Source organism: Gobius niger, assembly GCF_951799975.1.
Source record: "Gobius niger genome assembly, chromosome: 3".
NCBI lineage: Eukaryota > Metazoa > Chordata > Actinopteri > Gobiiformes > Gobiidae > Gobius > Gobius niger.
In genome coordinates this window covers 30605301-30619556 of record NC_136854.1, presented here as the reverse complement: position 1 = coordinate 30619556, position 14256 = coordinate 30605301, and the positions used below count along the sequence as shown (strand labels likewise).

The 14256-nt window shown below is 41.1% G+C and overlaps 1 protein-coding gene across 9 annotated transcripts in view; it reads right to left on the bottom strand.

Moving 5' to 3' along the window:
- tenm3 (teneurin transmembrane protein 3) overlaps window positions 1–14256 on the bottom strand; it is a 627437-nt gene that overhangs the window by 20103 nt on the left and 593078 nt on the right. For all 9 annotated transcript variants that reach the window (XM_079553229.1, XM_079553230.1, XM_079553228.1 and 6 more), the window contains 2 exons: window positions 6655–6824; window positions 6222–6348 (listed from right to left, as the gene is read on the bottom strand). In XM_079553229.1, coding sequence (XP_079409355.1) covers window positions 6222–6348; window positions 6655–6824 — 297 coding nt within the window. The remainder of the gene's footprint in view (window positions 1–6221; window positions 6349–6654; window positions 6825–14256) is intronic.

Sequence of the window (14256 nt, the reverse complement as noted above, 5' to 3'; positions counted from 1 at the left end):
CATCTGGAAATTCGGACGACTCTCTTTGCCAAGTTCGTAGGTCATAAGTTGCCTCCCTCGCCCTTCTGCTGCCTAGGACACTTATTAAAAACCGGTCTAAACAAGCAGGGATTAGAGGATGCTGCTGGGGGGATGCACTTGACCAGTCAGAGCTAACTACAGACCCGCTGATTTGGTGGCATCTGTTTTAACACACTCTGATGTACAGATTTTGTTTGCTTTTCTAGCGTAAACTCATGCAAGACAGTTTTCTCACTGCTACAACCTCTCAGCCAATCACGACCTGCTTTCCACCCATCAACAAAGTCTTCCTTCCTGACCGTGCACAGGACACGCCTGGGAATGGATTTCATCTTCTTTTTTGACATAACACTGTCAATAACAGGGCTGCAAGATACGAGAAATAATGGTGATGTTTGATAGCCGTGATGAATACTGCGACAACAATATTACTGCAATATTTTACCAAACCGTGAACACAGTACTATCCATTCAAATACAAATATCAAAAACCTATTGGTTTGTCGAAAGTAGAGATGAAAAACACTAAATCAGAATGAAAACAAAGCTAAGATGGAGCAAAATTAGGAAATCCATGAACCCCCTGCCTGAACCAAGCGTATTTTCTCCAGTTCGGATTTACCCAAATCTAGAAGCTTCTTGACTGGAGAGCAACAGTGAAACCTTTTGGGGGGTTTTCGTCATGTTTTCCTCATGTTTTGATGCTTTTTTTTAAGCTTTTCGATTTTGGTGATGCCAAACTGGAGAAAATGTGCTCGGTTGAGGTGGGGGGGTTAGAGGTTAAAACATTTTGGAAAAAAGCGTGTAAATTTCATTCAGATGGAAGACATCAACGATTTTGCGATATAGTTTAACTTCTGCAGCCTGGATATTGATTCAGCACCTACTCTGAACATAATACCTTCAAAAGTTGTAAGTATATTATTACCGGTAACCTTTGCCTGGATTGCATAGTGATAATTCTTCTTTATGGATGCGTTTTGTATAAACTCCATACAATATTTACAAGTGCTTTGACCTCCACCAGTCAGAGCATTATGCACACACTATCTGATCCATTCACATCCATAATCTCCCAAACAAACTGACCCAATCATCCAATCATATCATTAAGTACAGTTCCAACAAAGTCATGTGCAAAGTTCCAATATCAAAAAGGGGTGACATTATTCAAAACAGCCTCATCAGAATAATCCCTAACATGCCGCGCACTGACGTTAACGTTTCAGTTCAAACATGGAGGATTAATATGTGTTTGCTTAACCATTATTACCACGTGGCAGCAGCTGTTTGGAAATGTAAAGATGACGCTGGTTTGCTCTTGTGTTGATTAGGAATGATGTATTCAGATTAATCTGGTTATCATTTTGCAGCACATTTTAATCGTGACCTAACAAGAGCTTACAATGTCATCTACAGTAGTAGGGTAAAGGCTTTGGGGAAATCAGCGAGTACCATCAGTCAACAATGAACAAGGGTAATATTTAGAATTGAAAAGTGCTGGTGGGAATCCTTTCACAAACCTTCGCTCTGGAGAAGGGATTTGCCTGAATCTCGAAACGTCAGCTCTTTGTGTCCTGAAATATGGGACAGCCTTTTGAGTGTTTCGAGTACAGTGAAGCATTTCAGCAGAAACGGTAGTTGAATGTCTTTTATAAAATATGTTTTGTATTTTTTGCCGAACATATACAGACAAAAAATAGTCAAGCACTGTAATTATTTTACAAGAATAAATGTGATGCCATCTTTAATTGGCATGGTGACGAGTAAACGTACCTCTCGGTACAGCAGATTTTTATGCCTTTCTCAGCGAACTACATTTGTGGTTTCTGTAGAGAGTCCATAATGGTTCTGAAGAAAACAGCTTTTTATAAGTAAACAAACAGCTAGCCAATCAGCTAAAGACATTTGAGACCTACAAATTTCTTCTTCTGAAACACTGAGAGCCCCCCACACCTGCAGCACAGTGGAGGCGTCACAAGAGGCGCTACAGGAAACAAGGAAGGCACAAACGAGGAAGGAGGGATCCAGGCAAGACTCACAGCTAAACCACATATTCCTTCGATCCCTATTGTTCTGGCTAATGGACGTTCACTGGAGAATGAAACAGATTAACTGCTAAGCTCCTCCCAGAAAATGGTGAAAGACTGTCATGGAGTGGAGGGAGCTGCACAGAAGGAAGAGGAAAAAGTTGACCAGTGCAGGACACCACGCTCTGAAACAGGGACAAACCCAGGAGGCGCTGCACTGTTTCAGAGGATCAGAGGAGCACTGAAGGCAGCCAGCCAGGTCACGTTGACCCACAGTGGCAGCGCGCTCAGTTGCAACAGCTCAGGACTAACACCTGAACACAATTTTGTTGCGCGGTTGTACAATGACAGATAAAGCACTTACTTACTTACTCACGAGTGTGGGGTGAATGTATCTATGTATATGTAAATAAAGTTCTTCTTTTTACTTACTTAATGATTTTACAGACAATTGAGGCCTTGATTTTGGCACAATTTACTATTACAAAGACAAGTAGACGCTTTTCAGTGCCCTGCAGAAACCCTGTATAGTTTGAATTAATGACAATCTTGATAAAAAATATCATGGTAAAATCGTTTAGCATTTAGACTATGAGGTTGATGGAATCGTAAGTGCTCGTAAACACATAAATTGCTTCGAGGCGAGACGTACAGGTGCCACTCTCGTTTTGTCCTCGCGCTGATGAATCTCGTCTCGCTGTTCTCCGCGGAGCTGTCTCTAAAGCGTGCAGCTGCGGCCCGGGCGGTGACAGCTCGACCGGCGAAAGTGCATAAAAACAAGGAGAGACTGACACATGCTGTAATAGTCTACGGCTCGTTTGGTCACGGGGGAGAAAGAAATCGCCCCCTCTCCTTGTTGTGCTACGTCGCCGAGTGCTATTTTTCCCTCTACTTAGCCGCGACTTTTTACCCGCACCTGTCTCTGCTAACTCCGTCTCCTTTCGTCAACTCGTCCCGCTTTATTTATTATTAACTAAGGTCCTGACACTGTCTTTTTTTCTCCCGAGCTGTCAGTCAAGGAAATAATAAACCCGCGAATTCTAGGCAAATACCGCACGGCTTGTGAGGAACTTGTTGAACGGGGGTGATTTTAATTGCGTAGTCCGTTGGTTTTCATGAAAGCTAGGGGCATATAGACCGCTCTGTGAGATACCGGTGTTTTAATGACAAGAGAGGTGGTCGCCCTCATGAATTTTTGACAGGGGGACACAAAAACTAAATAAGACATTATTAGATAGATTCTAAAGTTTAGCTGGAGATAACTTTGTCAAACTTTGCAGATAGATGAACTCGGAGGGCAATGTCAAAAACCATGGGATAAAAAAAATGGAAACTTTTGGGTGGAACTTATGCAGTAGCTTTTCAAGCTCTTTATGCAACACACAGCAGTTCATTTATATTGATTATGGTAGACACGCATGGTTCTGAGGTCTCTTTGCTGCTATGAATAAAGCAGCATTTCAAAAACAGTTTCTTAATACTTTGTAACATGACATGAACATAGTCAAAAGCCATTTTCACAAACTTTAATTGACCTGAAGCCTATGCGCACGTTCAACCTGGAAGACTAATTTCAGCATCACCGACCTCCAGCTAATGATCATATCTGCAAGGATCACACCTCCACCTCAGCCTATCAGCGTAGAGCCACACCTTCATCGTGCCAATCATCGCCCTTGGTCCCTTGGTTTAAGCCTCCAGCGTTCATGGCTCATCCGCTTCCCAGCTGTGCTGCGACCCACCTCCACCCCTTCACCGCCTCTCCTGTCCGTGGCTTCACACTGCTACATCCTTCACTGGTTTCCTATACCACCACCAGTATCCAGGCTCCAGGGGAAGACATCCCTAACTCTAACCTACCCATCCATACTAACTATAATCTGTACGTCGATGTCTACTGCCAGGGTCATGTCAATATATATTCATGTCAATCTTTCTAATCACTGCTTTCGTCTCTGAGTCTTTCCAGGTTGAATTACTTACTTACTTACTTACTTACTATGCATTACTACTTGATGACTAATGATCTTTTCAATGCTTTCCTCTATGCTTGTTACAGACTGTTTTTAAGTATGTGAAGCGCTTTGTAAGCTGATCTCTGTGAAAGCCGCTCAACAACTACTTACTCAGAATTGTCAAGCCAAAAAAAGCTGAAATTATGATAAAAACAACCGATGACAGTCATTTCAACAGACTCAAGTGATGATTCTATACTTTTTCTGTAAATAAATATTAAAAGAAAAGTTTTCTGGTTTTCTGGAAAGGCTGACCCACCAGTTGAGAACCACCGATCTAAACTAATGTAATTCGGATTACAGGCTACTCTATAGTTCACTCTATTGGACTACTGTATGAATGTCCTTACTACAGCGATGACTAAAATAGGCATTGAGTTTTGAGTTATAAAGAACCAAGATCGAGATTGAAATTTGGGTATCATGACAACTCTTGATTTCCACTTCAATTTTCCAATCATTCTACTTGAATTCCTCAAAAATCATTGCATTTCTCTTCACAAGAGCTAACCCAGAACGAAATAAAATACTGGCTCCAAATGACCTCCCAAATGGAATTCTAAATGATCTGCCAGTGCCTAAAAACTAAAGGTTTGAGTTAGATACATTTACCAAACATTTGTATTCCTCCATAAGTTGTAAAGTTAGTCGTTTAAAGGTCCTGTACCAGATTTCCTTCATTTACAAACAATGAAACAGAAAGCTTGTAAATGGTAAATTGTTAGTTGTGGTCCAAATTCATGCCTAACTTTTCAAATGCATTTCTAGCATTGCGATTCTTCACAGGGATGACTTTATAGATTCACAACTTTGAGCAAAAACCGTCACAGTAATGTAAATGGCAACAAGTAACCTTATTTTTTCCCTCTCACAGATGTTTGTTTTTCATACTGACACAAAAAAGGAAATTGCAACTACTGAGGCCTTTAAGTATAGTTTCTCTTCAATCTTGATCTACACCTGTCTCCTCCATCTTGTTCGTCTGTACGATAAGCACCCACAATCCCCTGGGCATGGTTGCCGTAGCAGCAGCAGCAATAGTCTTTAACACCCATCTATGTCTGTCTTCTCATCCGTGGACTCTAGTTGTTATTGTCTATAGGGGCCGACCAACTCCAAAATGTCCGCTTCATCCCGTGATGCTTCGTCCAATTTTCTCTCTGTCTGTCTCTCTTTTCTCTTCAGTCTCTTACTTATGTTCTCTCTTCTGTTTGTGTGTGTTGTTTTTCTTACGGCCAGTTTCTTGTCCTACTGGGAGCCTCCCTCTGGTCTTGCTTCAGTGTGGGTTGTTGTTAAACTTTTCAAAGTCTTCCTGCGTCACCTCTTCTCCTCATCCTCCTATATGCGGACGTTCCCTTCAGCTATTGCAACCACTTTTGAACAGCTACCCACAACGATGTGCCCACCCAATCTACCTTTAGGTGTGTACAATCGCTGACCAATCTAAATCAATGTTGGTATATCTTTGTTGTAAGAGGTATCCATAAGGGTTTTTATTATAAATTTATAAGAAAAAGCTTCACATTGTGGCTTAAAACTAAAAATACAGTACATTTTCTTTTCCTTTTTGTTATTAAAGAGGGGGCATTGTGCTTTTTGTAGGTATTTGGTCACACATTTTATCGCTGTCTCATACTTTGTTGGTTAGAAAATGCAATATTTATCTAAAACAGCTGAAACAAAAACATCTAGTAGTTTTCACGCACCATCCTCCTCTTGCTCCCCTTTGCTGAGCAGCTGTTTCAATAAAGAGAGCTGCTCGTGTGGTTGCAGAGAAGCTTTAGTGAGTGTTCTTACTCCGCGCTGAGAGGATTAAGCTGAGCAAGAGATCGAGAGGTGAGGAAAGTACTGTATTTATTGGATTCGTAAAAAAACACAGCTCCAGGTCTGTTTTTCATGAGAGCAAGTCGATTTTGCATAATATCCTTAAATCCTTAAACATTTCCTTGATTTATGGTATTTTTTTGTTGGTCACATTATGGCAAGTAAAAAAAACCAGGACCAATTCTTTTAACATGAATACACTACAGCCTTTGATCCTTAGATTTCCGAGGACTTTCACAGTGGTAAAGTCTTTTTCCTGATCTTTCTGATGCTAAAATGTATGTCTCCAAACAGGTCTACAATGATGTGTGGTCTCAGTAATTATTCCTACCTTGTCGAGGTAGGTGTAGCTCCAGATTTTCCCGTCGGCGAAGACTCTGGAGATGATGCGTCCCTGGTTGTCGTATTCCCACTTCTCCGTGGTGGGACCCCTCTGCAGCCCGGTCACCTGCCCCGTACTGACACAGACACACAGGGACAGTGAGTATGAAAGAGGTGGCCAATTACATGATTTAACCTAAAAGAAATCGATAAAATGTATCAAATTGCACATCACATGAGCAACGGAAGCCTTATTATTAATACAGGTAGCAGTAAGTCAAATTCAATGCTTCTTAAGGCCATTTCAGTGCCCAAATACTATACTTTTACAACAGAGGAATGATATGCAAAAGTAAATTGGATATTATGGGCAACTTTTGAGCAAAAACATTAGATTTAGTGCCAGTTTGAATTCAAGGCCGCTGATGGTCGGAGGGGTGTACCTGGAGTAAGTGAGGTTGACCGGCAGGAGCTTGCTGCTGGGGACCCAGAGAGTGGGGTGGCCCTGAGTGTCGTAGTTGATCCTCAGCAGAAACTTCCGGTGGTCATCGTAAATCTTCTCTGTCCGCAGCGAGCGATCGTAATCCACCGACAACAGGTTTCTCCCATTCACCTGCAAAAAAAACACATGAATAAGTTGACTTTAGACGCTAATCCATTGTGGGCAACTGCAGCGTAGCATCCAAGGACCCTTCTCCAAGTTTTGATCTATTCAGCTATTGTGCTATTGTGTAAAGTATTGTATGACTGTATGATTAAAAATGTTTTATGGTGCTGGTTGCTATGCACATGCAGGACAAGGGGCCTCTCATTCGACATTTTGATATAATTCCTGGCTCTGAATATTTTCAAATCGAGAAAAAAAACTCATGCCCCCATACTTGATGTCCATGCACCTCTGGTTGCGAAACACTGGCTTGAAGGAACATGGAAGGCCCAATAAAAGTCTTATTTATGACACGTGAGTGCGGGGCCAACACAAACAGTAGCAGCGCAGCGAATCGCCGCATCGGCTAAACAAACAACGTGCTTTATTCCCACTCCACTTGGACTTACGAACCTCGAGCTCTGAATCACAGCATCGTTTGGACAATCTTTACGACTTTTTAAACAAGGTTTCGTTTGTCCTGCGCGCAATTTACGAAGACGGATTATCAGGGTCTGAGCGCTGGACTTACATCAACGAAGGTAGGGGCAGAAATACGACAAATTATTTAATCAATTGTTTGGTTTCATTAGAGTTAGAGTTTTGCTGGAAACCTTTCAAGGCCGTTTCCTTTCGTCTTTCGCCTCGGTGGCTCTGCCGTTTGTAAATTAGAAGGAGGTGAAGGAGCAGCGGCAGCTAAAGCCTGCAGAGATGGAGGTATTCAGACAGTGGCTTGGCTCCAGTTGGCACAGCGTGGTATGTGTTGGCAACTGTAGGAAAGAGAATCAAATTTGGCTGCTCACTTTCTCATACTAGGAATGCAACGACGGTATGTACTTAGGCGGGATTCAAAGTGACAAACTTCTGATTTCAAGAACATGCTGGGAATGCCAAGGGTTTTACTTCATATTAGGGCTGCACGACGTGAGGAAAAAAAAAATTCTGACATTCACAGGCCTACAGTAAAGAAAAACAAAACACTAAATCAGGACCAAATGAAGGCTAAGATGGAGCTAAACTAGGAAAACAATGACTACTATGACTACTAACTTAAAGAGACTAGATGCAAGTTGGTCATTTAATGCTCACTACTGCCACCTCAGGTCTTACACATAACTGCATTTCTATATTAAGCTCGTGCATGATGGCACTTGGGACCCACAGTAACAACTTTTTGAGTGACAGTGCAGGATTTTAGAGGCAGTTGTGGTGAATAAGTCGGGGCTCATTCGACACACTAGGACATGGCTGGAACACGTATTTTTAAACTCTGTATAGTCCCTTTAAAGTGGCACTAAAGACCAAACTCCGCCCACATTTGCAGAATGAAATTGCCACCGCAGTGGGTTGGCTCAGTGGACCGTGGGGGGGAGCAAGAGAGGCACAGAGGGGCTGTGCTACGAGAAACCGGTGTGAACAGCGTCAAATAAATAAATTCTCACACCACCCTGCCGAGTAGCTGACATCTCTACATGCAACTGATGCTTTGTGGATGTAATACAGGAAAGCTGCACTTCCGCTTCCTCTTTCGCTGGGCATGATCGGGGAATGATCCGCTGATCAGATCGGCGTGTGCTCATGACGTAAACCTCTACTTTTACAAAAACTGCCACCAATAGAAAATCCAGATTCCATTCACTTTTTCGCCATGAGGGGGCAGTATGCACACAGTTTTAGAAGGTTTTAGCCTATATAAGTGCAAAATATACTCTAAAATGACAAACAATTAAGTAGGAACAGCAGATGATATTCTATACAGTTTCAGCAGAAAAAAAGTTGGTCGGGTCTTTAGTTGCTCTTTAACTTTTGTAGAGGCAAAAATGTGTAAATCTGTCAAATGGAAGAGCTCGGTGAACATTGTGGCCTAATGTGAATAATGCATCACCCTAATAGCTCCAGCTCTTTTATTCAGCAATCTGATATTGACAATACATTATAATTTGTTTTAAGTCTGAGAAATTCTGCCCTTGTCTATTGATTTAATTCACTGCCACAAGTAAACTTTTATGAATATTCAGCACAGCCCCAATTAAGAGCGGCAGTTGAATGGGTCTGAAGTTGTTTGAGTTTAAATACTCAACACAAGAGAAAAAACAAAATGTCTTCTTTTAATTATCTTTTTTTTTCTTTCCCAGCCATATATTTTACCCGATTAGAATAATAAAATCTGAGTTTTTATGTCATTATGGGTGGGTCTCACATCTTCTCTCCTCACACCTGACTCTCATTTACATCCTGCTTCGCTTTGACCACAGGAAGCCAAACATTATTCCAGATACTTTATTCTGATAACTCAAAATGAAATCATTGTCGATGTCTTGCTCAACAGTTTCAATATGTTTTGTGAAGCAGAAACATTTATCCTGGCGCTGTGGCTCAAAAAAGAAGATAAGACAGAACTGAGCTTCGGTATCAGATCACAAAGTTTTGGTCACATAGTTATAAACCAATGAAGATCACTGGCATGAGAAACACTCCAGTGCTAGCTCATATAAGTATATAATAATAGGTTATAATGTTAGTGCCCACTTCTCCCCTCACATTGACAGACAAACTGCAAAGCGTGACATTTGGATTTGACCTTGACGACAGCCTTTTTGAAAACAACCCGGCGACTGAATCTATTCTCTCAAGACGGAGCGCAAACGTAATGGTCCAGAATGAACTTAAGTGGATGAAATAACTTAAAGCCACGAAACCTTGAAGAGAAAATGGGCAACGTGAAAGTATTTTTGTTGATTTGACATTGACGGGGCCACGGAGCGCCAAGAAAGAGCAAAGCGATCGCAGTTTTAAATGGGTAAGTGGAGAGGAGAATTTTGGAGAATGCAGTTGTACAGATTTTGCAGAGCTTTTGTGAGCTGTCGGCGACACAAAAGATTAAATTTGTAAAGATGACACGCTTTCAGAGTCGTAGTATGAACTTAAACGTGTGCTACCGCCCAACATTTATTTAAGAGTGGGTTTATTTTCCTGCTTAAAGGTAGAAATATAATCCCTTAATTATCTCATTGGTATGGTATAAATTGATTTACAATAGTTTCTCTGAAGCTCTTTGTAAAGTCTCTAATCTGATACATCTCAAAATACACAATAACTTTTCCCAACATCTCAAATCTTCGCAAGGATAAGTGTTCACAGTTTTCAAGAAGCACATGGGCATGGTAGTTAGGACTGAAACATTCCGGGGCTTTTCAATTAACGGGAATTTATGGAAAATAACGGGAGCACATGGGAAAAAAAAACAGGGAATTAACACAACTGAAGGCTGCTTCTTTACAGACAGATACAAATTGAAGCAAATACATTTCATTTTATAGTTATGCACTGAAATATCTATCACAGCAGAGATGAAAAGTCTCAAAGAAATCATTCTTGCCGTGTCTGACAGCAGGGTTTAGGTTGTGGCCAATAAAAAGAAGGGCTTTTGTAAATGGAACAGAATCTTTCAATGTTTGTATACATCTTCCCTATATACATCATGTGTGTGCAGTTTTATTATATTATATAGTTTTAAAAGTCTATCATTTCGGTCTGTTCTGTTTAATGCAGCTCTTTGTGTCAGACACAGGCCCCGCCCACTCCTCCTATTGGTCAGCGTCTCTCATAATCTGAGTGAGTGACAGGTGAATTTAACCAATCACAGACAAAATAATGATATCGAACTTTGCCGTTTGTCTCACCACTTACTGGAAAGAGTATTAAGCAGAATGTACGTTTAGGAAAGTTGTGTTATGTTTTGTGACCTCACCCTTCTTGTATGTGTCGGGGGTGTGACATCACTCAAATACATGTTTTATGGTTCAAAAATATAATTAATGGGTAACTAATAGTTCACTAATTGTTTATGCAACAAAATCAATTTCAAAATATCATGTTTATTTTAGCATTTTGACAGTTTTACATTTGTCAAAATTGTCAAAGTTTCCATTGTTTCCATCTTCTTCCCCTTTACAACCCCAATGGTAATGTTATTAAAACTATTAGCCAGCACAAAGTTATTCATTTTCAGAATCAGTGCTAAGTGCAAAAATCCGGTGAGGCCCTTTAAGAATAAGAAAAGGCCAGCGGGTCTCAAGCATTACTCACTAAGTGCCAGCTAAGAATAAATGTAGCTGTCAGCGAACCACCAGATCAAACTCTATAACAGGACAATGCCACAACGGGTCTAAACCAGGACTCAAGTTGTTCAGAACAAGGACAAACCTAAAAGGACTAAACAGTTAAAATGATATCAATCATACAAAGCCTAGAATTGAGAAACATTGGAATCGGTTATATTTCAAAATCGCTTGTTTTCTAGTCTCTTTAACACATACTTACTTTAACACAACTTATTTCCTTGCTTATATTTCACAAACAATGCCACTTAGAATGATTACAACCTCAAAAACTGTGGAAGTTCTTTCAGATTCTTTCAGGCCCAAGTATTACGAAAACCTCCACTTGACATCTCTGCTTTTCCTGTCCCTCTCACTGAGCCCTTGTTATTCCTATTTAGCCAAATGACATCTTCAGCCTCGTCCTTTGGGAAATCTCCACTTGTTGACGGCGCGCCATTGTTCCTTCACCACATCTCCTTCTGCTCAAAGCGTTTAGCCGCGCAAACGCCCTCTTCCAGCCGCTCTGAGGAGGTCGCGCAGATTGCTTGGAGCCTCATGAATTGGACAAACCATTTTCAATCTGCCAAGGCTGCCCGTGCCAACTGGAGCCAGGCCACTGCGCGAGCATATCCATCTCTGCCACCTTTAGCTCCTCTGCTCTCCTCACCTCCTGCTAATTTACAAATGAATGAGCGACCCGAGTGCAGACACGGATTCTGTGATGTCATGTTGAAAATGTTGAGTTGTAAAGTAAATATATAGGAAAAATCACTTTCATGAGAAAAAAGAGAAGTATGAGGTTATTATTTCAAATGTGACAGCTCTACATTTCTCGCTCCCTATCTAAAAAGTGTTGTTATCGTCAACGAAGACTACAGCGATATCATTTCATTGATGAACCTTTTTAAAATGACGAAAACATAACGATGATAAACTAAAAATAGCTCTTTGTGGACTAAAACCTGATGAGACGTTTATGAGTTTACGTTAATGAGACGAGACGAAAATGCGACAAAGTACTTCATCAGACCGTTTGCAAACAGAGCTTGTGCGCTGAATGGGGCTGTCAGCTCATGTGGGCTCACATGCTGAGGCTGTGCCCCTCTTTCCCTCTCTCTGTGCATACAATAAGCACGGATTCATCCCTCATGGAGTCCTCTGACAGCGATGTCACAGGGACTTTATCTTCTCTCAGGACAGTTTTAAATATTTCTTTATTTCTTTATTTAAGGACCCCCATAAGTCTTTACCAACTCAAAGACTACTCTTCCTGGGGTCCATTTTCTGCCGTAGTGTAGCGTATGAACGCAGAAAGCATGTTGATGAACGAATGTGCACTGTCGAAAAAAAATCGCAAAGCGATGATCGGAGGACGAGTAGAGTGGGGACTTTTGGGAAAAGTCATGATCACAATGACATTTCTGTTTGTAGGTGAAGACAAGCACATCCACTGGTCCTGAGCCAGTGTGTTGGATCAAAAAAGAAGTCTGCCAGTGCCTATTGTGGTGTAATCTCAAAAGTTATATAGATCCATGAGATTAATATTATATATTAATAATTAATATTATTAAATGGTTAGTACAGCCTGACAATCTTCATCCCAATTTCCAAAACTTGTAGAAATGTATTTTTTGAAATACTAATACACTAATACACTAATACACTGCATACTAATACTATCAAACTACTAAAACTAAAAGGGCTGCCAAAAACAACACTACATCTAAACAGAGTCCACTACCTCTCCTGCCTTGTAGCTTACTGTCGATGATACAGTCAGAATGGGCTGCAACGTGTTATTTTGCAAAGGTTTGGAAGCAAATGTGCAACAGACTGGTTACATAGAGCAAGAGGACCTTGGGGAAATGGAGGAGTTGCCATGCAAGATTGAAAGATTACTCTAACAGGCCTGAATCACTCAAAACAGATCTCCGATTTGTTTTTTTAAGGACATGTTCAACAACAGAACATGGATGAAAGCTCTAAAAGGTAGATTTTGCAAAATGTCCCCCCTTTAAAAATGCAATTCAAACAGTTACCCAAACAAATGTACTTGAGCAAATGTAACTGATTATTTCCCGCCTTTAAGTTACGGATTTAAACACATCTGTTCTGTCAAGGAAAGGTCTTGTTTATGGACATTGTTTATGGACATTGATATACCGAATGGCATGTTTCAGCTTTGCCTAACAAGCTGTATTCCCCAAGATAGCATGACATTTCAACGCGTTCCCTGGTTATTTCAGCTCCCATGTGAGAAACAGCACGCGCATTAGCATCTCGCATGAAGGCACGACAAAGGTTTAGCGCTGTTTAGCTGGCCTTACAATCACCTCATCATCATTACCAGCTTATACCGCGGCGGTGTGTGACAGCGGGTAAGCACAAATTGTCACACACATGCTGCCGGGACACATGCTACATATGCATAATATTTACTCTTTCCGCAGGAACGCACCTTTGTCTTTCTCGTTATCGCAAGACCGCCGCATTCGTTAAGGTTTAGGCGGATGCGGGGAGCACAGGTGGGCTACACGGATCAAGCTATATGCCGAGGGAAGAGCGATGGCGGGTTTTTTTCCGCCCACAAAGCTTCATGCAATATTCAAACGGCGCTGACAAATCACCGTCCTGTTGTTTGGCTGCTAATAGCAATAAACAAAACAATTCCCTGACAAGTCTAAGACGGGCCCATTTCCGCTTCAAGGGTGTCGAAGCTCGCTGTTTATAGTGTTGTGATCAGTCTTAAATTCCTTTCTAAGTTTGCTCATAGGTGTCGTTGCCAAAAAAAGTTTTCAACCATTGAGTTTGTTTCCGACATGGCTGACCAGATGGACTGCCATCTGAGAGCTTCCACTGAGAGCCTTTGATAAGAGCAGGTACTTAAATAAATGAGATCAGACCACCTGCCTCCTGCCAGGTAAGTTGGATATGGCACGAGGAAAACCATCATCTGCACAGCTCTCGTGCAATGGTAATAAACTTGTCCACTAAAATATGCTTTTTGCCATGCTGCGATGACGTCAGAGTACTTTTGTGTTTGGGAGATCTTGTATAGTGAGGCTGTGAAGAACTTTCAACAATATAGGAATATTGTAGGAATATTAAATGTAAACACGCATGCGGATGATACTAAACAAACCAAACCGAAGTGTGTTTGTGTGTGATCAAAATAAAGCATTTGAAAGGGGAGGAAACACTTCACCCTAAGGTTTGGCTATCTCCAGGCAGCAGCAAGTTAAATTCAATGTATTTTAATGCAGTTTTCAATGCCCAAATACTATATTTATAACACC